General features: G+C 37.6%; 1 protein-coding gene across 1 annotated transcript in view; it reads left to right on the top strand.

Moving 5' to 3' along the window:
- The first annotated feature begins 316 nt into the window (after positions 1 to 316).
- LOC131847683 (uncharacterized) overlaps positions 317 to 26775 on the top strand; it is a 30742-nt gene continuing 4283 nt past the window's right edge. The window contains exon 1 of the mRNA XM_059197311.1: positions 317 to 562. Within this exon, the coding sequence (XP_059053294.1) occupies positions 539 to 562 (24 nt within the window). The 5' untranslated portion in view covers positions 317 to 538. The remainder of the gene's footprint in view (positions 563 to 26775) is intronic.

The raw sequence follows: 26775 nt of genomic DNA, 5'->3' as shown, positions 1-26775 counted from the left end.
CAGTATTTAAATCAAAATTTATAAAAATCATTATTTATAAAAGTTTTCTAAATTTTCTTATTTAACTAATCATTGCGTTGTTCGGGTAAATGTCAAAATGAAAATTATATTAGATCTCATACAATTTCCATTTATAGATTAGTTAAAATTGTCATAGCACTGGCAAGGCAACTTTACTGGCGAGCTGAAATACGGGTATTTCCACAAGGCAACGGGTAGATGGAAGGCATTGTGCTGGGCGCTCAGTGGAGTCGCCTCGGTTCAGTTTTGTTGTTCGTGGAAGCGAGTCGCAGGTGGGCGCTGCGGCCGGGCCGAGGGCCGCCGAGCGAGCCCGAACGCCACCGAACAGAGTGTTGTAGAGCCGGAACGGCGTAAGAGCCGCACGCCAGCCGCGCTGCTGCCGCGCTAGCCGCGCCATTCGCTTTAGTCTGCGACCGCCCTCCGATTGATGTGTACGTGACTGTGACGCCGCTGTGACACTTGACAGTTGTTATCGTGATCGTGTGATGTTTTCGTATCGGAACTATGGTGTATCCCCATGAAAATGTGGAGTGATTTCCAGGTAAGTTTACCTATTGCATTGTTTCATTGTGTTCTATCTAAACATGGTCTTGCAAATGTATTCCAGTTTCCATAAAATTTTACAAGTCAACTTCGTGTTGAGTGTTTCATACTTCCATTAATAAGTTTTTGATAAAAAAATTGTTGTTTTGGAACTCGAAATGTAATTGTAAGACCTATAAACGTAGGTCCGTTGAATTTTATACATTTTCACGTAAAATGATTTCGCAACTTTTAGATTTTGTGTAACGTGTCGGTACTTTTCCAAGGAGCTAAATAATCCAGACCTAACAAAGAATGCTGACTGCCCTCAAAATTAAATACACGAGTTTGATCAGTTATTTGCCAGCAAAATATCTTGTTGTATAGACAGCCTTAACAACTTCTTGGTACTCAATCATAGAGAGGACAAGAATATCACAATAAGTTCTATAGCTTATAAAGTTACAATAATTCTGTTCTATTTTGCTATTTTTCGTATGACTAAAGAAATGCTGGGGATATTTGATATATATAATCTTTGCCTAAGTGCATGCATTTACTATAATGAAAAATTTTAGGATTTCATACAATTATTAGTTCTCGAGTATTTTCTTATTTTGACGTCAAAGAGTTTTGTACCCTGACTGTATTGAACTATATGATGTCTAATAAACATCTATCATTTGCAATAATAACAATTTCATCATACTTTTATTAATTGGTTTTATAATAGGCTTCATAGTTTATGTTGTTTTCGATTTGTTGTTTCGCGGTTAAAGATGCGCGCCTTTTTTCTGATCTGACAGCTCGGTGCGTTTCCGCCGACCTGTCAAACACCATGTGATAGATAGAAGGGCGCATTCGGCTGGTTTTAAATCAAAGCGCGGTATTCGGAATCTCGATAACTGTGCGACGGCGACGCTCGAGGCGAGCGAGAACTCCTCACAGAAATACATGCGGCGCTGCGTCCCGCTCGCACTCGTGCGGCTGTCTCGCTCCGGCGACGGGTGTTTTTGTGTCGGAGCGGGTTTTTTGTCGGTGCGGCGCGAGGCTGCCGGAGCGGCGCCCGTTCGCTCGACTCCACATTAATTATCGGCGACTTGGCTCGCAGCGCTGCGCACACTGAACACACTTTACTTTCTATACGCTATTACGGTCTCGTATTTATATTTCGGCATTGTTTTTAATTCTTCTGGAGCTGGATAGCTCTATTGGATGGATGTAGCGAGGTGTGAGAGTAGTTGGAGATCATATGCGAGAGTTGTTGGGAGCTGGCGAGGGGTGCGTTGCTATGGTGACTGTTGGGGCGCCCCGCCCAGCACCGCCTCCTCGGCTCTTATAGAGATTTACTTCTCGATTCGGATCGCCAATGGCCACTCCACTCTTTGGCTCGTCTTTTTTGTCCTAGCTGGAACCTTTAATCCATCAACTGTGTAATTTCCAGCATTTGATTAGGTTCTTGCTATGTGCTGCTTAGTTAATGACGGTACTATCTATAGAAGCTTAGTTAAGCACGATAGAGGGTTGAACACTTAATACTTTTAAAAATATGTACATTTCTTATAAATATGGACACTATGGAAAAGGTCTTATAAACTATCTAGTTATTGATGTATCTTGTGGATGGTGATTTTGTTTGAAGTATTCGTAATATTCCATGTATGGCAATACTGCATTATATCTTTACAATTGATACAATATTATCCATTTTCATATAATCTTTCAATAAGTATTAAACACTTATTAATCAGCCATTTCATTAATTTTTTAACCATTTAATAGCGATTCGTGACTAAAGTGGGTAATTTATTTGATTTGAAAGTAAAAATATTGGTATAAAGTTGGTAGGCACTTATTACACAACCTACCATTATTAGAATTGAATTTTGAGCAAACTGTGTGCAGTTATTTTCGATTCAATTAAAGTCGCCGCTGTCCCGAATTCCTGACCGATTCTTACTGTCACTGTTTACAGTCTTACAAAACAGTTTAATTTACTACTAGCGCCTACCTGCGGCGTTGGCCGTGTGAATAGGATAAAAGGTTCAAAACCTATGTAGTAGTTTCTAAATTTCTTTTACATTTTTTTCAATTACTCTATTCATACTGTTTAATATGGTTGAATAACAAGTATCTAAAAACATAAAAATACAATAAATTGTACAATCTTGGATATTTATAACATTCTCAAAAACACAGGGATTAACTAAAATGTATGCATAAGAAATTAGTCTAGAAACTAGTGGACTACGCAAGTCAAAAAGTCTACAAAAACGTAAAAATATAACACATTAGTACCTACTTATAGAAAAAAACAAAAATGTCGTAAACAAAGTTAACTTTAGAAAGCTACGTGAAACATAAATATAACGTAACATGAAATATCACTGGGTACGAGTACGAGTACGAGAGTGGGTTGTAGGACGGGGGTGTGGAAGGGTGCATCGAGGAATGCAACTTGTTGCCGTTACGTGGAACCGAACTGCATAGATACCCGCATATAGGCAATATACAGACATGACGTACCAACAGCTGATCGAGTATCAAAACAATATTGACAGACACGTTATCTGCTAGTACTATTACTACTTCCGGTATCCGGTCGTTATATAATACCACGTTATATGATAACGTATCATAAATTACAATAAACATTATTAGCAATAGATATTAGTAAAACCAGGTTTTCGATAGTACGATGAACTCTTCAAATAAACATTTATGGAAGTTCTTACGGTTTTGAACTTTATGAGTTTAGTAATAAGATCTTCGGTTTACAAGTGACTATCATATACAAGTACTATTGTTCTGAGATGCAGTGTTTTTGACCGATCGTTACTCATTTACATGATATTAGATAGTATACAGGTAGCTCGGTCGTTCGATTGTAAGTTTTTTAATGTTATAGAAACGTGGGACTAGTTTTTTTAAATGTATGATTATGGAATGATGTACTCGTCTGCGCTAATGTTTTTAAAAAAGAGGCACCAGTGGGGAATAGTAAAATGAGTATGAGGTCAGGTCCGTTAGCCCATAGTGGCAAATTCAACAGGAATTTATCACGGATACCATTTCCAAGGGAACCTGCGTGGAGGTCAACCTGACATGCTAGCAATGGGTTGATTATTCCACATTACTAAAAATCCCCTTCCCCCAATGTGATTAGTTGCTAACAATGTAACAAGATCGACCTCCACGCGTTCCCCTTGAAAATCATTGTGGTTAATTCTGGAGAATTCGCTACAATTCGAACAATTCGGGTTAATTGACTTTATTCTTACATCTTTCATTGGTGCCCCATCAGAATTATAATACCGTTAGTGCAGGTAGGTGCACCATTCCATATTCATTCAAAAAAGGCTTGATGGAGGAAGTCAGTCCTTATGATGGCGCTAAGGACTAACTCCATCCATCTGTTGATCTCTACATGATTGACGTATAGTAGCAAGGGACCCAATGCCCACGTAATGGGTCGTTTGCTACTACGGGTCCAGCCTCGTACGATCACCCTGGAAATTGCTTAGATCGAAGTAAATTTGCTGTTGTAGGCGAATCTACCAGAATTCATTATTATTTCCACATAAGTTTAAAATGGAGACGGACAGGCTATTTTTGTTGCAGCTATAACGTGGATGAAACGGGCAAAACGGGTTCTTCTATAAATAGGCATTCAGTATACATGTGCATCATCATTTAATAAATATAAAACAGATATTGATATATACTTTGACACGAGATTTATCATTTAAAATTATGTGTTACAATGTTTATTGATAAAACTGATAAAGAATTTATAAACAGTATCACACAGGCATCTTTGCTCGGAGAGTAGCTATGTCATTGTGACTTGACACTTTATCAGCGATAGTAATCAATGAAACGCTTTTATTATTATCAAAAACCACTGAATTACGCGTCTATGAAACATAAATTAAATCAAATTACTGCTATGAATTGAAACGTGAATTATAAGTTAATTAAGAAAAGTTATTATTATATAATAGTTAGAAATTGTTAAATATGACTGATAGAAGATTTATTTATTATTCAATTCCTATAACATAATTACTATTAATTATTTATGTAATTTTCATGACTTAAGTCTCAAAATATGTTTTTTAAAGTCCTAATTTAAGCTGAACGAAAATATTTGGGAAGTCTAGGGAAAAGAAGCCACAGCTACTTTTCCTACTAGGACTTCGCATTCCCGTATTTTAGAAAAACACGACCTTTATTATTCCTTAAATCTGTACATCTTCTTAAGAACCCAAATACATTTTCAATTTTGGTGATGTAACAAAGTAGTAATCAACTTAACATAATGTTTACACGATATGAATCTTATCACCGTTTATCTGATCTTAGGATTAATAATATTGATTCAATACACGTTTGTTTCTACTTACTGAACATTGTAGTTAAATATTTATTATTTTAAATTATGCGTGACGCGTGTATGTAATTTCTTAAAGGTCGTATTGGTACAGGCTTCCAAATACTTTGAATTATTTAAAACAAACAAATCTGCAGTAGTTGGGAATTCTATAACATTTCTATGAAGTTAAGGCAGTCAACATTTTAGCATTACGAAAAGAAAAAAATAAATTTCCGTTTCTACACGTAGAATTGTAAATAAACTTTTATTATTTGCACAAAAACACATTGAGCGTGATGCGTCCGTACCTGTACGCTGTACGTGCACATCTCATAATGACTGCCTTTATTACGCGGTCGCCGTTAAATTACCATCCGTATCGTAAACAATCGACCACGTGCTCTAAAAGTAATAGTAAACTCATAAACAAATGAATGAATTAGCCATAGTGCGCTACGTCACTAGCGAAGACACGCATAATAATCGCTTATGCAAACGAACCTAATTATGTAAACTATTATGAACCGACGACGTGTTTTGACATACGCTAACGACCAATTATATGTCCATTGTATGACTCAATGAACTTGAAAGAGTACAATAATATAGGGCATCGACACGCCGACCACAATCAATGAATGCCGGGTAACACCTGTTTAGAAAAAAAATATGCGAATATCAGGTGTACCGAGTACCAAATTCAATACGCATGGATTATATTGTAAATTTATTTCTATTAACGTGGAATACGGTACATTGTCGAATTTATGTTTTCGTTTCTTTTTTTATTTGTATACCGACAGGTTTAGAGTGAAATAGATAGCCCATATTGCCTTTTATTTATCAATTTTAATTAATTCTGTCTGAGATTTTCAAACTAATTGTTATTTTAGTCGACATACAGTTTATTTTGTTACAATAATAAATGTTAGGTACCTTATACCACTAAAATACTTGACATAGACTTTACAACCTTCGTTTAACAATCACAGTTTATTGTATAAAGGAATATATTGAAAGAATGCTTCTAACACAACAGTGTTACTATGACCATTATATGTCCAAATAATTTTATTATTTCATCCTTTATTGAAGTATAAATAGATGTCCTTAGAAAATTACCTTAATTTTATACTCGCAACTTGTCTGCTTTTTTTACAATTTTTAGGCCAATTTTAATTAAGATCCGTTCAGCCGTTCGGTCGTCAACATGTAACAAATAGACATACATAATTTCGCTTATGTACAATATTAGAATATTAGTATGGATAATGTTTTGTACGAGAAAGAAATTCAGGACGGTTAATAATAATGTTTGGCTTGACACTTTTGCGAAGTGTCTCGCCGGCGCGCGGCGTCGGTTCTAAATATATTTATTTCCTATGGCCTCGCGTACCGCGTACCGCGACCCATTTATGTCGCTAATAAAACAATATGGGTGTCGTTGAACTCTTGTTGCGATGCATATGTAAACATTGGATCTGAGTAAACTCGGCGAGACGTGCCGACGCCGATAATTTATGTAAATTCACGTCATTGTATATGACTGCTTTATTGCTGTCGTAATTTGACGGTCAAGTTCGGGGAAAGTTTGACAACTCGTACAATTAAACTTTTATTAGTACCCAAGTGTATGTATATTGTATTGTGAACTACTACTATAATGTCTGGTGCTAGTGTAGGAACATTAGACAAGATGTGTAGTGTAACTTGTCAGTTTGTCCCATGCTTAATGATTAGAACTATACTTGGCCCTGTATCTTTTTTTGTATTTCTACTTTGTACTATTAATGAATATATTATACTTCCATAAAAAAATTAGCTGGGTTGCCACAAATTGTTATAGTTTTGACGGCCCTTGCAGATGTTTGATAGTTCGTTTACGACAGAATTGCCAATATTAAACTGTTAAAATATCAAGATGGTATATTAGTTTTACATTGAGTCAAAGAATGGACTCAAAACTTTGTAATCGGCTTTTGATTAACTAGAGTACTGTGTAAAACAGGATTGTATTGGATATTTCGACTTTCAGTATATAATATATTTCTCAACATGTAATATATTACACGTTGCAAAAGTCATCTCTAATTCAAAAATAGTCTTAAAAATTACACTTGGTTAGTTTTTTGATGATTGAAATGGCATAAAATTTAAGATTTAACCTGCAAAAAACTTTAATTCGTGGCTTATAGATTTGATGAAATGGCATCAGTTAGTTTGGTTGAACAAACATAGATGAACCCACATTCAGTGTTAATTCGAGAATTACCTACAACTTTTGTTTCAAGAGCAAATTGTTATAGAAAAACGTCTAATATATATTATAATTAACGGCAAAAACAAACACCGTCTCACTAGGTGAAGAATGTGTGGGGGACAAATGTTTGTAAATAATAATTTACTACGGCGTCGGGCAGCGTAAAATCTTGTTTATAATTATGATAATAGCTTTATTAATACTACAACTACAAATCTATTTCGTAGGTAGTAATCATTAATCACTTATGAATGAATGTTATTATTAAACGGCGGCCGGTCAACGATATCAGAATGATGTAAACGTCATTTTATAATCATAAGCTCATAAATAAACATTATGACGTAGCTGGCGATTGGATCGGAAGTGGGAAATCGCGGATTGTGGCGCGTGCGCATACCGTTCGAATAAAACTAGGCACTGTGTGAACGATCATAATTATATAACAATGTTGACATTCAGTAACTGAGACACATTTAGTGCGGACATTAAGTGGATCAATGAACTTGAGTCGTTTGTTGTTCATTGTTACGTAACGATCGGCATTTGAGTGAGATTAATGCGCGCGGATTATGGCACGCGATACATTTCAATTTACGTTCTGTTTCATTCATGCCTCGAGATAATGACGACGTACCCGTTCCGCTCATTTATTTGCTTGTCGCCGTCACTTGTCGACCGCCGCTCACGTGCACTTTACATACTAAACTTGATTTGAGAGACATTTGAAATTCATCTGAACCATTCCGACCCAAGGTTAGATTTGCTGTACAAGCATAACTGTTCACGGTCGGTGCTGTGAAACTTTCAGTCGAGTGTTTACTCCATGTGGCATGTGAGCGGGAAATTCAAGGAAGATCATACTATTAACTAAAAGTTTGAGCAAGACGGAGGGGTGAAGGGAGTACGTCTTCACCCATTGACGGTTGAAGCTCCCCGCGACACTTTCACTGCTCCGTTATTGCAGTTACTACGCGCCTACCGTGCACTGGGGTAGGTACGGGGGCCTAGCCACCCCATTGCATTCGCCCCTCGATGCCACCCCGCGCAGGGCTAGCCTATACAAGGGTGCATGCTTTAGAAATTCAAGAATACATTCTTCACTAATACAATCTGTTCTATGTTCTTTATCAATAATTTATATAAGTCACAAACAAGTAATATGTTGTCTATCGTTACTCGGCCGATTCAAGAATAAAATTGAACAGCATTCCTATCCTAGAACAGTGTACGGTCGGTAGCTCAGGTAATTTCTTTAAAAGGTGCTGTAACAGTTGCTGCTAGACAGACAACTATGTTGTCACAAGCCCAGACGCCGCTGTCTCAGTAAAAGTGCAATCGAACGGATTACAATAACGAATGCAACTAGCTATAGCGGCAATCTATCAACGGCGTATCTCAAGTCTAGACGGGCATGCAGTCGGACTAAAGTGGGACAATGTCAACTGTGTGTGAGACCGTGAGGGCTCGCTATTATTTGCATTGACACGTGTGCGTCCACCGCGGAGAAACACCGAGTGACAAGTGCTCGTAAGTGTCTTGTCGTGACGGAAGTTTGTAAACAGAGCTGGCCTTGCTCCCGGACTTTGAATACCTGCACCCGTAGTGTTAGTCACGCACAAAAGGACATAGCTAACCTTTCACGCTCGGTATATTAATGACATTTCCAATAAACATGAAATTGATCTCAATCTTCTTTTCAGCTCAAAGACGTAAATAAACATTAACTTCTGTACTTCTTCGTGGTTTTTGTAGTTGATAATGTAGTAAACTATCTAAAGGTACGAACGGGTTGAGAATGAGTGAGGTTTTATATGCAAATAGTGACTTTCTGTAGAATTAACTACGATGTTTACTTGAGTACTGAGTAATGAGAGACTTGCTCCTGAATGAACAGATTTAGATATGATTTTGATCGAAGATTGCAGAGACTATAAATACTATATTTTTGATACGTGTATCTCAAATTTATATGAGTACTGTTTTTTAAAAGAAATGACCATTGATTTTACAAAGTTGTTTTAGTACACACAAAATTGCGCTAGTTTTGAATCGTGTGAATTGCATAAAACATCTGACGTGTGACCATTCCGAATCTGTATAGGTCACGATATTTAGAACAATTGTAGCAGATGCGACTACAAAACGATGCGTCGACGTATCTGTCCAAAGCGGGTGTCCCGTGTCTATAGCGCTCCGCTGATTGATGGCCGATAGATAGTCGGCCGACATTGAACTCGTCCCGGCGGCGGCGGCGGCGGCGGCGGTGCACGGCTACGACTACAAAGCTACAATAAATATATCTAGTGCGGACTTCCGTTGTGACGTCGTGCCCGTGACGTCCCTCCCGCACTCCCTCTCTGACGTAACGCTAACGTAATACTCATATTCTTTTTGTTTACACTATAAAGCTCTATTTACATTATTGTTTCGGGGTCGTCGGCTTGCCGTTTTATTATTTTATAACTGCGTTTACTCTCTTTGTCAGAAAGGTGTGTTGTATTCCATGGGTTCGCGACTGAACTAGATGCGCTCTGTATGTTTACGAGATGAATTTATATAGAAGTATCGTAAAGTATTCTATTCAAGTTGGTTGGTTAGTAAGTTAACTGGATGGCTCTCGGGACTAATCTTCTAAGTGCGTAGCATTCGGAAGAGGTAGGCAGGCAGGCAGGGTATCGTATCGCCCGTCGGGTGGGGTTCATTAAAAATTCATTCTTATTTCGTTGCTCGGCGCCCGTAATCAGCCGCAAAGGGGGTTGGGAGGTAGAGCAGTACGTTTTACGCTTTATTCGTTATCTTGTGATTTATTAGTTCAGGATAGGTATATTGTTTTCGCACATAGCTTACCATTATGTTCATTATATCGAAAATTAGTTGTTGAGTCTATTCTGTTGTACGTAACTTGTTTTGAAAATAATCTTGCATGTGGAATTAGTTAAAGTGAATAGGTTAAATGGCCATTGAACCTCATCTATAAACTTTTATCGTAAATTAGGTATGATTTGCCTTTATTAACTACTAGTACTTATTACAAATTCCTTTTATAGGATTGCATTGTCAAAATATTTCTCCTAGCAACAAAGTAAGATGCTGTAGAGAATGGAGAATTCTCTATTACTTTCAACCCAGCTAGGCTAGTAGTAGTATTTTTGCTTTTACTTATTTAAATTGAAATTGTACTTTTTATGTAGGCAGGCAAAAAAATAATATTGCTATTAATATATATATATATATACCATTTTCGGCATATAATTATATAACCACACATATAGAACCCCGCGAGTGTAATCAAAATTAATCGTGTGCTTAAAATTAACATTTTTTAAAAGTAGTCAGGTTGTTTTGAAATCTAGTGATAAATGTCGTTAACCTTTCATGTCTTCCTGATTAACGAAATGCGATGTCATACTTTCTATAATTGGATAATTACAGTAATGTAGTTGGGAGTGTGTGGGTACGAACATGTTTCGCCGCCAGGCGGGAGGCACCTTCCACCCCAAGTTACCACCCATGACACCTAACCCTTACGACTGATACTCATTCTCAACTCGAAAAAACAATGAGACTAAAAATATTACTATAGAACACAGAACCCAGAAAATAAAAAATAATTTACACGTTAAGTAATAAGTATTAAAAGTGTTTCTAATTTTTCTCTAAGACGACTGAAAAAGGAAAAAATAGAGCCGTAATATACATAGTTTATTTTAAAAAATCTCATTAATGTCTTCGAAATAGAAGTCACTTCATATTTCGGAATTATAACATTACAAAAAAAAAGACATTATAATCTAAAATTTGCATCTGTTGTTGAAGCTTTAAGTGTTTCGTTCATCGGAACTTAACTTATTGAAATAATTATATCAACACATTTCCAAACATTAATTATTATAACTATACTCTATGAATTAGTTGTATTTTATATTATTAAGAATTAAAATAAATAAAGTAATAAACTTCCTTTACAAATTTAAAACCTTTATGTATATCGACACCATGGTAGAGGTTACTGTGAGGGGTTCGCCTCTGCACACCCCCACCTCCCAGCGGTCCTAATCTCCTTTCGTCCTCCCAACGAGCCTGTGACGTCACCACTTATAGAGTTTTTGGCATTGAAAAAAAAACCTCTACAAATACAGATAATATTCTTATAAATAACATATGCTTATAAACAACGCTGTATTCGTAAGGAATCTTTATTTTAATATTAGTACTGAATTTCTTTGTTGCTATGCCGTAAATATTTCTAACGAATTAAACGGGGGGTCGAACTAATAGAAATTGTTTCTACTATATATTCACTATTATTGCAAATAAACAACATAACGGAACTAGATAATATCGATTATAATTTTTTTCTTTGCATATCTTTAAAGTTCTGACTCTATATTTTAGTAAAAATTTAACGTTTTAATTGTCTGTCTAATTATATAATCTAGAATACAGGTTCATTTTTCTCATATATACTACATTAGAGAAAAATGAACCTACTACTTTTTAACACACTCTGGACATTTATTAAAACTAGTATTTCGACGAACATAAATGTTATATTTGTTTAATGAATACTTCGTGTAAAAAAACTGATGTGTACGTGTATACTACTGTATACATATACAAATTCAGCTAATTGATACGTGACGTAATGAAGCATGAACGACACGGTAATGTTTTTTACGTAACAATAACGGTCCTAAACAGGTTTATGAATGGGATGCGTGCGGGGTGCGATGCGTCCGCGCGGCTCGTCGGTGCACGCATCAATCAGAAATCAGCTGATTGCCGCCGGCCGTTTTCCTTTTCATCTCGCACTTTATGTAATTAATCGTACGCCGCGGGCGGCGCTCGCAGTGCCCGGGCGCCCGACACGCTCCAACGGCGCCCGGGACGCTAAACAACACTAAACCGACCAACACAAATGTACGAATTGCTATAGTCGTCATTACATCATGAATGAACCATCTTTGATCTCAATTTAATCTAGTTATAATCTCTTTAGCTGCCGGCCACGCACTATTCATCTATTCGCTCAACTCAATAAATATCACACCAAATCTTTTCACACTTTTTCGCACTATTATTTATTACTTTCGGTTGTTTAGATCAGATTTGTTCTCACGTGGGCACGGGCCGAGTTATGTCATCTACCAGCTCTACCGTTAACAATGCATATTTTCGCTCGTAACAAATCGACAATAACAATTGCAATGGACCGTAATAAAGAATCGTGTTTGTGAGACGCCACCGCGTCCTTTGTTTAGATATGTATGCACGCGCTCACCTAAACAGGTGGCGGATTTTACGATCTATTATTCTCGTTTATCGAAACTTATTCAAAAAACTTTACTCGTATTAACAAATACGATTTGTATAAAAGCGATTACGTTCGCCCGCATGCCACGAAGAGACGCCCGTATATCATCGCGTCTAGTTAGTAGACGTTGGGGGAATCTCGTTATCCTTCATCTCCTACATTACTCGTATAGTCTGAGTTATACCTGCATATCGAGCTGATACCTGCATATTTTTTCACAGTTTTATTGAGTAAGAGAACGTGTCGAGAGCGGTGACGGCGTATCGTGAGTCGAGGCGCTGTATTTCTCATACATAGCGTGGTGTTGTAACCGTTGGCATGTAGCAAGACGCTGGTAACGGGCACAGAGAGCGGCGCTCCGCTGCGCGCTGTCAAGTCATTCCACGGCTACTCCAACCAGCTACCTCTGCGTGCCTCGCACCACGTACCGACGAAACGCCCAGTGTATGTGCCACGCGTATGCTGCGCTTGTGTGAGTGACGTCAACGCGCCACTTTCTCTATACTTTCGTCGCTGCTGGTGCGCTAAAAAACAGAACTCGAATAGACAACGACTACGGCTAATACATACGACGCGACGTCGCACGCTGTGTTGCGTTCAGTAATAAGGAATTACTATTATATTTTCTACGTTTGGACGGTGTGCGTGCTGGATATCGAGTGTCTAGCAACTCTCCCCTGCAGACAATGTTGATTGGGGTCTACTACGAAATGACTAATCCTTAGTTGCAACTGAAAGTTCTGACGTTTTTTTTACTATGAACTTAATTTGATTGTATACATTTTTAATAACTTAACTAATATTGACGTTAGATTTTTTTTTAGATTATAGATTATGATTTAGGAAGAATATCTTCCACTCGGTAGTATACCATTTACGTAGGACCTTATAACTATATGCAAATACGAATAAGAATCGATTGGTCACTGTAGGATAAACATATTTTCAGAATATATCCGTATTTAACTATAATTAGTGGTGTTACCTCGAGCTTCACAGCTCAGTTGCAGTTCAGCGAACTCATTTAAGTACTTCTGCGATAATTCGAGCTTTAATTCGAACTGAAACATTGAACAAGTAAAATCCATTCGTTGCCATCGCGCGCCTGTCTAATTAAGCTCTGTCATAGACTCTTCGAAGGCTCTATTACAAGCTGCCTCCAAAGTTAGAGAGGACTATAACGCATTTGGTATTCAATCAGAAAATATTGCCAACTGAGAGCGGACTTTATGTGGGGGTAGTAAGGTCGATATCCTAAGGGTGGAGCGAAATACAGCTCGTTCGGTGTGACAATTACGGCGATGCGGCCCGCCCCGCGCCGCCGCAATCGATAGGCCTATAGGACAGGGTTGCGGGGCGCGGAGAGCAGAGGCGGTCATTACTTATGCAAAGCAGCATCGGCAATTGCGCGAGCACACCGACGAGCCATCACACACCAGCACTTGTCACGATACCAACAACAGCACGTTGTGGCTCGAAGACCACCATCAATATTGACCTTCGATTAATCGATCGGCTCTTTCAAAACAAACAATCGTTACATACTTACCAAATTAATGTAGAGGCACCTCAATCGATAAGTCTACACTTTCACAGCTCATAATGTGTAACGCAAGTGGAAAAGGATTATGTATGTAGGTAAAAAAGGATATTCAGAAAGAACAAAAAAAAAATCTTGCTACATTTTACATTAAAATAAAAACCTGAGAAATTACCATCAGTTCGTAATAATTAATTAAAGATTATTAAAATATATTCAAAACACAAAAATAAGTAATTGAAAACTGAAAGTTCTATTTCATCGGTACACAGTGATAGAAATTTGGAAGGGTCGTAATCTGCGAGTTGGCAATATACTAACGCAACGAACCCATTACTGAATTCGGGGGTCACCTATTGTGCGCTCCCTCTGGTGCGGGCCCTCTACTCCATAGGAAGGGTCGACCCTGACTTTTGTCTTGTCGTTGTATTCGAAATCGTCATTAGGTTACGTTATTACGTAGTGCCAGCCTAGATGTCTGTGGTTTTTCTTAAAGCTAACATAACAAAAGAACTTATGAAACAAATTAAGCTAACACAACTTGCGATGAAATGCTCCCAGCTATCTAATGATATGCTAAAGACTGAAACGTAAAGGTAAGGTAGATGTGGGAACGCGGATCGCAATATTAAACTGTAGAAGGACCGAGCGCTAGACAGCTAGTGTAAGGTTATCGAAAATAACGAAGGTGAAATAATATTTTATATTATTGACCAAAATTATTAATCTATATTATAAAAAAATGTTGCTGAATATTTTCGAGGAAATGTTTGTATTTAGTGTTTTATAAGCATACAAGTTTTTTGTTGATAAATATTGTATTTTTGAATAGATCACAAATTCTGAATGTGTTCCATTACAAGCGGTGCTACCTCGGTAATAAAAAAGTTCCAATGTCACGGCAATATTCACGACGTCAGCACTGTTGAGAATTCTAGGGTTGTAAAGCATTATTGCGAGTACTAAACATCACTTCAATATCAAGAAACGGGGACTTTAACTGGGATGGCAAGAAAAGGCTAAGCTCATGAAAAAGCATCGCTCCGTCAGCGGGCTTTCGCGATAAAGTTTGCGCGCGAAAACTCATTCCCGCGCTTTATAACCTGCGAGTTTCCTGGGGAGGGTGGGATATACACAGATCTCCACTCCGCTCAACCCTCCACTCCTGAATTACATAATGTAACGTAGAGAGGAACTCGAACAAGCATTGCTGGTACAAGCTCCGTGGCAGAAACACGTCACGGTTACACGGGAGTTATAATTTTCAATTACGATTTCATTACTGTCTTACATTAATATCATTCAAAAACATAGGGAACTCATAAATTATAATGAGATCAGAGCAAATGAACAAATTCATTGAACACTTAGTGGTATCACATAGTCTTCAATGAATTTGTGTAGTGTTTTTTATGCTAAAGAGAATTAGGTTCGCATAGTTTTACTTATCAAATAAAGTTCTTACTAAAATATTTAAAATTATTACACAACAATAATACTGATCTTACTGTCTCTCTTGCATTCTACAATACGCTTATATGTTGGGCTACTGTAATATGTTTAGGAGTCGTCATCATACAAAGCCATGTCGTTCTTCAATCACTTAAGGATTTTAGTTGAGGTCCTAGTCACCACTCGTGTCTGATGGTGGTCTAGTTACTGAGATGGTTAGAGGAATCTCAATAGGATAGGTGTAACCAAATGCTTCGATTCAAACAGCATACGTCTTTTGGTTCGTATGTATATGCATCAATTCTGTTTATACCCATTCATACTCGCCGATTATGAGTAGTTAGTTGGTAATGTTTATCTTGCATTGCTGGCTTGACTGACTTTGATTAATTTAATGTACTTATAATATGTCTGCTTTTATTTATGCTTAAATATATTTTAGTTTCTATTCACGATCAATTTATATTTATAAATTATACAATTAATATTTTACCATTGTCCACGTGTTATTTAAAATAACAATAATAATGGTAGTCAATTTTTTTAAGTAAGCCAGTCATAAAATGGATCTGTGCTTATTTCGACCACAGATCGCTTTATATTATTATTGTAAAATGAACTCTAGGTACGAGGCAATCAAAGAATGTAAAATATTGCTGCAAGCCTCATATCGCTTCTTATCAACGACACCTTATCAGACTTCAAGGTGACGGTCCGATGTAACACAACCAATTGCTTGCTTAAAGATATCATATTTCCATAGACTTTAATTTCATCATGTTTTCTAATAGAGTTGTGCTTTATGACGTAGTTTATATTAATTACACCCCGTATACATGTATATAGAATATAATCCTTTAATCTTTACAAATGTTTATGAATTAATATATTTATAATAAGTATACATATATACATACTGATATATTCTGACTTCACCCTTAAATTCCTTAACTTAATTCCCTTAGGTTAAATATAATCATTGTAATTTTAGATGTATAATTCAATGTATGGTTTAGTAGAAACAACGTGAGAAACAGATAGACATGGACAGCGATAGATAATACAAATGTTCTTGTAAACAATTCAAACATCAGTAAGTAGGGCGTAAATTCCGTACACTTTTTTTTACATTATTTAGGGCGATTTGTATTAAGTATAAAGAAACAAGTTATTATTTTAACCTGCTAATGTAACCAAGACGATCCATCGAGCCTTATCCGTATACGAAATATAATATTTATAAAAATATAATGGTGGTAAAAAGTCGTATATCTTTTGTCAAGCAAGTCATTAGATACAGCTTGACCCCTCCATTGTAAATAGTCATGTAGAACTGAAAGTTCTTTTATAATTAGATAATACTAGACAATATCGCGTGCACTTGCTGTAAACAATTTTGTCAATCGTTTCGATAACAAATAATAAGCATGTAATGAAATAGTTCTTACCTACAATGGGACCTTCTATTTTAGTAATATATGATACATTATTAGTAAGTTGAATTGTTTTGATAATCTCTAAACAACATAATATAATCGAATTGGCATACTTATTGTATGATATGATATTACGATAAAAAGTCACTAAAACCAAAACGGTACTGATCTGACTTGAAATACGAGACATAATTCAAATATATAGATTTTTTTCATTTATGAAACTTCAAATAAAAGTTTTACGCGGGAAACGGTGCAGCAATTATGTACAATATCAGCGAGGCCACGTGCTCGGTTGACGTTAACAAAGTTTCTCGATGCGGAGAAAACTTTGTGACATGTGAGTGGTAGATACTTACAATATGTGCGCCCCGGCCCGCACCTCACCCGCGCCCTCCCCGCCGACACCACGCCGCCGTGACTCAGCGGCGCCCTCGCGCGACGTCGCCCCGTCTGCCCCCATGGAAAATTTATACCCACCCTCTTTCCAAGAACATTTCATTTAAGATTGAACACAATCGACTCTATGTCCGTCGGATAAAGAACGTTTTGGTTTGCATCGCAACATCAAGACAAAGAAGCTCCACCAATTTTGCCGAAAACAAACCCTAACTCCAGAGGGATATAGTTTGTAATTTATGTGGCGATATGACTCACGTGCTATGAAAACGCAGCGGTGACGTCACGCAGCTCGTAGGTAGAGAGGGTGGCATGTCAATGTTGTTTCTGTTTCTGCTTTGAAATGAATACCTATAACTAAGTTTTAGAAGTATGCTTGGTATAACGGTTTCTATTTGCTAAAAAAGTTTAATGATTATATTTTAAAATTACTACAATATTTAATCCTTTGGTACATTGACAACAATGGTAAGAGTAGTTATGGAAGACGAATAAATAGAATTAATGTATGTAGTAATATTAAATAGAAATAATATTATATAGTTGGTAGTGATGGCGTCGCTCAGTCAGCTTTAATTCCCAGCGTGGCGTGAGGACGCGCGTCTCGAGAGCGTGTGCTCTCTCATCTCCTTAATTCGTCCTTCGCCGCAGCCCCCTTAATTCTCCCTTCTAGCATTGCCGCGGGGGAGGACGCTCACTCTCTTGTTAACCCGAGTTCAAGCCTCCTCTCTCCCCTTATTTATGCCTGGCACGTGGAGGCGGGCGGCGAGGGGTGGGTGGCATAGGGTGGTTCTATCGACGTCCGTATACGCCGCGTGCTTGTACTGGTGAATTAAGAGCGAGTCGGCTTTCATTTTGCTAAAGCTTCCACGCTCGTGTGCTCGCCTTTCAGCCATATCACATTGGTGTGCGAGCCACCTACACGAACTGTTCTCGACCCTAAGATAGGGGGATAAGGTCACAAACCCCGCATTCATCCCCGCCCGCCTTCAACGTTTTATAACTTCAGAGGGCGAGGAGGCGGCGGAGTTTTTGTGAGTGGAAGGACTTTTTTTGACGTACGTTTTTTATGTTTTACTCAGTTAGGGTTCTCTAAGATAACGACAGAGGGTGAAAAGCGCTCTCATAGAAGATACGTGTTCACCGTTGTTTTATATGAGAAAAAAAGATACTACTTTTCGAAAGAAAGGCATTAAGCAGAGGCTTCTATCAAAAATATTAACAGGATCACAAAGTTCTTTTTGTTTTCAAGTAATATCGAGAAACTATTTTGTAAATTTACCAGGGTGGGAAACACGGTAGGCGGTTAAGTCTACGCATAACGTCTTCAGAGAAAGTGAAATTTAGCACAAGTTCGGAGGAATACAACTGTGCTTGGTACTTTCCTCCCTCTTAGGAGTCGTCTTCGGGGGGGTGGCAGGCGGCAAACGCGGCTTATAACAATTAAGTTTATTCGTTCGCAGGTTTTCTATTTGGTTCAACAAAACAGAATAAAAGTTTACAGTGTAGTTCTTGTTTATTATTTGTTGCTATCAAAATACGTAAATATATTAATATTTACTTCAATATATACGTACTCAAGAAGGAAGGCCTTTGTTATTAATAAATTAGGTTGTTACTAAATTCTCGTAACAAGTCTTTTCTTACTCGGTAGAAACATAAAGGGCACCACTGGAATTTATAAGATTAGTTAAAATTATCTATTATTTTAATCTCATCCAATCGACATATTCTTGCTGTACTCTCATGTATGCACTTCAGGTTAAAAATGGCAAGAGTGACGGTTGAACGACCTTTGCTAAGGTGTCAGTTTTGGGCAGGTTATTTAGTGCGAGCGTGGGGCGACAGCTCGCTGGTCTGGGGCGGCGCGGCGGCGGGGGCCCGGGCTGCGGCCCCGGGTCGCCAGGCAACGGCAACTGGGTCACTCCAGGCCCGGCTGCCGCCCACCAATTATGTACACGCTCGTTACCGGACACGCGTTTTTCAATCACATCCATATTTAATTGGACATCGCGAAGCCGGAAAATTTGTTTGAACCACAATGATTTACGAGAACTTTATTTGAATTGCGTTACATAATTATCGATCGGAAATGGCCATGTCCTTTTCAGCAGAATAATAATCCTTATTTGATTAATAATGAGAATTCATTCAGATAAATGATAAACAAGTTTAAATCTACATCTAACTTGAAGCAAAAACTATTATTATTACTAATTTATTGACTGTAATTTCATTGTATTACGAATTGTGAGTTACAGTAATAGTACGTATTCGCAACAAAATCGCTTAAAACTGTTCACATGTAATCGTCTTCCGGAACTCCTTCCAAGACAGAACTGTGCCCTAACTTGTTGCATGGATGCACCGAGGGTGCGGGGGTGGTGCGCGGGGCGTCCGGGGGGCAACGTGCCGGTCCGCGGGGGGCGGGCGTCTTCATAGTGAATGGGCGCGAGATGTCGTGGCCGGCCGCCACGTGCGCGTATGGAGATGCCTCCATTGATAACCGTGACCTCGCCCTTATCGCCTGTCGATGACGCCCGTACAGATTTCAGTACGAACCACCTATGATTGCCTCGCAGACGGCGCGCGGCGGGCCGTACACGGCCATCTGTCTACTTGAAATGCGAATTGAAAATTAATCTGTAATATTGTACAACTCTATCATCTCTTAGGTTAGGTTACAAGTCGTTACATGTTTTGTATCTGATTTCCAGTTCGTGAATATTGATTCAGCTTTTCGTTTTTATAGTTGTATTTGCAAGGGTACTTATATGCAGATCTCTGGAAACTAATTCCGATTCTATGAGAATCGATTGCTCCGGTTCGTACCCAGTTGTACTATAATGTATTCATTTCATGTTTGATAAAAGAGCTAACTAAGAAAAAGCTAATCAATTTATTTGGTTTAATCTTGATAACTAATGATTAAATGAATACTATAAAAATTACCTGTATTGGAATCTATATCGATACTCGTATCACTTGATCTAACTATAAATAAACATGTTTACACTTGGTAAATAATACTTTATTTAGGTTAAATTATTGGATAAGAAGCATAACATCTCATAACTATAGAATATCAAAGCTCGAGTGGCAACACGGGTGTCACATGATTACGTGATGCCCGTATTGCTGGTCACGTATATAGATGAAAGTTACAGTTTACTATCAGATGGATCGCCAGCCTGTGTTTGTCAGGATTTATAGAAAATTCCTAAGAGGGGCATTTTAGATGGTTGGATGAGACAGGTACATTGCTGGAGCTATAGAATTTTGTTGAAGCATATAGGGTTTTAAAAATAGGTACTGAACTTATTACGTTATAACTCTAATAATTGAGATGCAATTCATGTTGACAATAGCGCTCATTTACCCGCTTTTGTTCTTCATAAGCTTCGTGGTCTGTAAGCCACAAACTAGTACTCTCCCGGCAAAATCGACATAACGGAACCGACCGTACTCGGAGGCAATTAGCATTTAGTGCGGGCGAGCTACGAGCCGGCGCATAGCAAGTGCAACCTTGACATTGGCCATCGCCCTAATGTCGTCGCATCGATTGTCGGAATGCGAACAAAACCATCTCAGAGCACAAACAATAATAGTGTCGAAGCGATGAATGAGCACATTAGCGAGCGGCGCGGGCGGCGGCGGTGGCCCGGCGCCGAGTCATTACGCGCCCCCATTAATCACTGCAACAATCGGCCGATATCTCGCTATTTACAAACGCGGGAGCACGTGTTCACCGTTCGTAGTACGCAGAGTGTATTGACCCATTTAGATAGCTCGACCTTCGCGCGGCCATTGTGAGCGAAAAACATAAAAATAAGTTTTATTGCGGCGTCGTTATGCGTATCGCTGAGCGGGCCCACCCGTCACGCTCGCGCCGCGCCGCCCAGCTGATCGCTACGTGACATTTTTATTTTATTCGCTCTCTTCCGGGGATTCTCCGAGATACGTGCCAGTGACGTCATTATCTGCCCGCGTACGCCCGCGGCCTCTGATTTATTATCTTAAAAGCACGCGAGTAAACTCCACCCCGTGGATCGCTGTGATTTATGTACCTATACGTGCACTGCCCGTCTCACAATGTCAGTGTTAATCGTACAAGTGCCTTGAACCGGTCCCTTGTAAGTCGCGCATCCTACTTATAAGGTAAATAGTGTCAATCCAACTAAACATTATCGCACTATTACTGATCTATAGCTGTATAACATGTAATCCAACTAATATTATAAATGTTAAAGTTCATATGTTTAGAAGTTTGTTACTTAATCATGTTTAAACGGGTGGACGCATTCGAATGAAATTTGAATAGGTCATATCCTAGACTAACATATACAAAACTTTTACTCGAAAACTTATGTGGGCAGCACTTTGGGATACAGTTAGTAATAAGTTATACAAGGCAAACAATCTTAATAGTTTTAAAAAGCAATGGCAATGGGATTCGTAGACTATCTCAGCTGAAAAATCAAACATGTAGAGTTAACTCTACATATAATAATTTCTTGATATTTCTCATCCATGACGTAAAATTACCCTTGACATTTTTTTGATAATTTTAATATTAGTAGCCCCCATAGCTAAATATTAAGTCTAAACATCGATGGGCGCGCATCTGATCGATTCGATCGATCCGTTCCAATTCAAACAAGGATCGATATTATTGTATATATTCGACTGCCTGAGCCGAGATACAACGGTATCCTCAGAATAAAGTCGTATCCGTCAAACAGAAGTTAGCCATCAGCCGCAACATAAGTCCTTCCGCGGGTTTGGAGTGCCATCTGCACTCGCCCCCTATGGTCCGGTGAAGCTGTAAAGGCCAGCTGCGACCCACAACATTAGAATTGATCGAATAAAAAACTAAACATCTGTAGGTAACTATAATTAAAGAGCTTAATGACGTATGGCGTTTTATATCAACTAACCATTTGTTTAGTCTAGGAACACTGTTAGACATGAAGGCATATGTCAGTCATTATAAAACTAGAATACAAAATGTTTAGGATCCAAACTGATAAGAAGTTAGAAAGGAAACTAAGTAAAACAAAATGTTGTTTACGAATTTACATACATACAAACACCCTATGAAAGTACCCTATGTACAGCAGTAGTAAGTCAACAAGCGTCGCCTGACATTCCGTACGTAATACCTATAGTGGATCAGTGGAGGAGGCGTCTGTATTCGCGGAAGTGTGCGTCATATCCATGAATGCTCTGCCGACAAAAACTACGAATTTTCCCTTTCATTGGATGAAGTGGTCGCAGGCTGCAATTGGGAGTGTGCAACATCAACTAAGTTACAAACTTGTAAATAAATACTGTGTTGCCAACTTCGTTGTTTTACCACTATGCCTGGTGGATTTAACCCCTTCTTCCGGTGCATACAGCTTAACGTGTGTAGAGGGGTTGAAATTTCAAAAATTACTACAAGTTTATATACTCATTCCAAAAGTACGATTGTTTATTACTTAAATGAATCAGGTAAAACTTAAGATTTATAATAGTTATTTTTACCTTCGTATTCCTATATCATAAAGTTAATTATTAACAGTATCTTTTATTTTGACACATTTTATTATGTTGATTAACTGAAAATATACTTGATATCCATGCACAATCATGAATTATCATTAGTAGTTTTATTATTAGTAGTTTTATTAACGTAACATGCATCGAATTGATATTTTCGGAGGTCTATCTAGGGGCTGTCTAAAACTTTGTCAGCAACACTGGAACTCGTAAATAAACGCATAACACCTCGTCTCGCACGCGTCCGTGCACTGTAAACAATGCATTTCGGGAATTCCCTCTCTTTTTATGCAGGATCGCATTCCACGGGGATTCCTTTTGTTTGCTTTTCAACGGTTTACTTGTTTATTTTTTCATTCACTTGACACCTTGAATCCTTTGACGTCGTTTCGTCACAACGGTACATTAGATCTGAACTTTTTCCACACCTGTTTAATAGGGTACGCTGCCGTACAAATAAATGTTGCGCATTTAACCATACAGGTATAGAATAAAGTACGGTATACTGCATTGTTTTGGACTTTTTTTCTAAAGTATGCTATTCGTTTATGATAGCCGGTATTATGCTTAGTAATCGTGTTAACCGTTGTAGTTAATCAGTCCAGTTAAGAGCGTAAGTGTATGTTAGCTTAAAATCTGCACGTAATGTACATCCGAGACACTACTTCATTTAAAATGTTTATTTAAATCAATGAATAATTACCATCCTTTTAGTAGTTTAACATTTAATTGATAGCTCTACCTTTTGTTTATAGACAGAAACTACCTTCTAATGTTATTAACAAATAGCTATCTATCTTGACATCGCATGACTTCTATTATTGTGAAGGTCTCTAATTTTTACAAAAACAAAATGTATCCCAAAAATAATATATTAAATCGGTAAAATTTCGGAGTCTATATTCATTACAAATATGCATTTCCTAATTATCATAGTACAGAATGATATGAGAGTTGAAATCGATGGCATTTTATAAAAATATATATGTAGGCAGCCAGAGGCGCAAAGTAAAAAGCTCGACAGAAGCACAGTGCGGCACGAAGCTGGCAGCGACGGGCCACCAAACAGGATGTGAGACTGGTTCTCGCTCTCGCTACACTCGTGTGCGCACACAACCGTACGGAGTACCAACGCAATGTGTGGGACGGGACGCAGAGCGCACACAGCTGCACACGGCCTCGCCGCCTCGACGCCTCGATGCCGCGCCGCGCAGCGCCGCTCACGGAAATGTGCGTGCCAGCTACGATCACCAACTCTCATCATGGATTTTTCGGTACAATATTCCTGAGAGAGACGACTTTTATCAAAGTATACATCGGTTGTATATCAATCGACTTAGACTTTGATAAAAGTCCGAAATATAAGTCGGTTATATATCAACCGAATTAACTTTGATGAAAGTTATCACCGTGGGTACTCCAGAGAACTCTATTAATGGATTTTTCGGCATATTAGAACAATTGACTTACACTTCGTCAAAAGTCGTCTATGTGGTTACCTCAGTATCAACTATTTTAGCAGCCAAGCTGCTCATTTTGTATGTAACCAGTTTTTCGAGTGTGTTTACAGAATAAGAGGAATGCCATCTTAGTTTTAATGACCTCATGATAACATGATGTCCGTAGTGCTTTTAATAGGTGCCAATTACTACTTACCATCAGCTGGACCATCAGATTGTTTACCATTCCAATGATGATATTATATGAATGGTAATTATAAAAAAATATTATATTACCAGCAACGTATGAGCAACAACAATATGGTTGTTTATTTAATTGAAAACGAAACAATTTGCGTCTCGTTAGTCCTTTGGCGACATGAACCACAGTAGACTGTAACCGGGACATCCTGATAAAATCGGGACGGTTGGTAACTCTAGCGATAGCGGGCAGCGCCAGCCGCCTCACTCGCCAACGAATGCCAGAGCTCGCTACTCGCAGTAGCTTTGTGTTGACTTGAAAGATTATATATTAGATCACCTTAATCAAAATCCTTTAATTTATCTATTTGCAAATGCTGCAAATGTACCTATATATAAATAATAATATTTGTTACCACTTTTACATACAAACAGAAATCTAACTAAAAAGTAAATATAGTACGATAAGTTGTCAATTCTGCATATCAAAGCTTTATAAAAATATGACTTACTATGACTTATTCAGGCTCGACAGACAAACGGTTAAACATACAACTAGTAATATTGTCATCTTGCATCTGATTGCATTCTGTTGTTACAAATATATACGCAATGTTTTTGCATAAAAGTAACGAGGTGAAAGAAGTGGCATCCAAAATGCAACTAGAGTTGATACTCTATTTGCATTTTGGATGACACTTATTTTACCTGAATGTAGCCTATGTATTATTCAGATGCATAAGCTACATTACTGTAAATTTTCATCAAAATCTGTTCAGTAGTTTTTGCGTGAAAGAGTAATAAACTAGAGATATATATCTACATTTTTTGTGTCTTATCAGAATCGTTGACAAGACAACTTAGACCTTCCATTTTATGAAGTAGTGGAGAACTAACTATCAAATAGCAGTATTGAATAATTATTACTATTCCGTATACCAGTAACATGACAGACTGTAGGGGTCTGTCATTTGCATCGTGAATGAAATAATAGAGATGGTAGTAACGAATGTAGTCAAAGATATAGTTCGAAATATTAAAGAAGATAATTGCTAATATTTGCCGAGACAGTATTAATAAAAAGCAATTAAATTCAAGACTTAATTATTTTCTGATCTTACACTTAGTTTATAGAGAAATGATCTTACTTCAGTGATAAATAAACAGCCCTGTAATGAATTAAATTGTGTAACTAACGTTAATAGTTTATAAATTACTCTCCCATTAATCATTGTTGTTAAAACATACACATATTTTTGAAACAAGGATTAAGAAAAAAATGGGTTGTCTCTCGGACTTCTTTTAATTTTGCTTCGTCTTTTTATATGCGATTTTAGCAATTTTATTTAGCAGATTTTGGTGTTTTCATTGTTTTTACTGACTTATATGTATGTATGAATACACTGAATGTCAATATAAATATATAATATTAGTATGTAGTCGGTATTACTGTTTAAAATGTAGAGTCACATGTTCGTTGATAGAATACATTTCGTTTAAGTATTCAAACTATCATATCAATAATTACATACTTTCGACTTATTCTAGATCGTATATCTCTAATAATATTATTCATAATAGATCGAAAACCAATGCCATCACGCCATGGAGGGTTAAAAATTTGAAAACGTTAAATATCTTATTTTGTAGTTCACGTGATCAACCAGATTCGAGTTGACCTTGTTTTCCTGGTTTTCTTTCTTTACACAATTCACACACATACAACTCCTCTTCATCCACGAGTGGTTTTTGTTGATCGCGAATAGGATTACGTTTTCCTTTATTGGTCTTTTTCCTTTCCTAGACGTCTTATTTTCTTATCCTTACATATACATATTATAAATGCAAATGTGTGTCTTTATGAACATTTTCACGACTAAACAGATCTTAATGAATTTTAATATTAATATTTATTAAGATACAGCATAACCTTCAATATATTAGTATTATAAAATTTTATGAAAACATATAGGTTACCTGTAACTTATATTAATGATAATATATTTAATTTAATATATCCTAATATATTTGTTTTCTAATTAGTGGTTATTTTAATCACTTCATCAGTTGTTATTTCCATTAAAAGATTCTGTGTCACAAAGTTATTTGCTATTCCAACTGTACGCTCTACATGAGCTGTTCAGTGCGATGCGCACCCCTCGTTTCTACCCCGCCGTAATGGTTGGGTATAATATTAATATAACGTTCGTGGACGGTCGCCGCTCCAAGTATGTAGCATGTAGCTGTAGCGCTAAATACAAGCGGACGGCCG

Source organism: Achroia grisella, unplaced genomic scaffold (assembly GCF_030625045.1).
Source record: "Achroia grisella isolate CSIRO2021 unplaced genomic scaffold, CSIRO_AGI_Agris_v1 utg540, whole genome shotgun sequence".
Taxonomy (NCBI): Eukaryota; Metazoa; Arthropoda; class Insecta; order Lepidoptera; family Pyralidae; genus Achroia; species Achroia grisella.
This window is presented reverse-complemented; position numbering and strand designations above follow the sequence as displayed.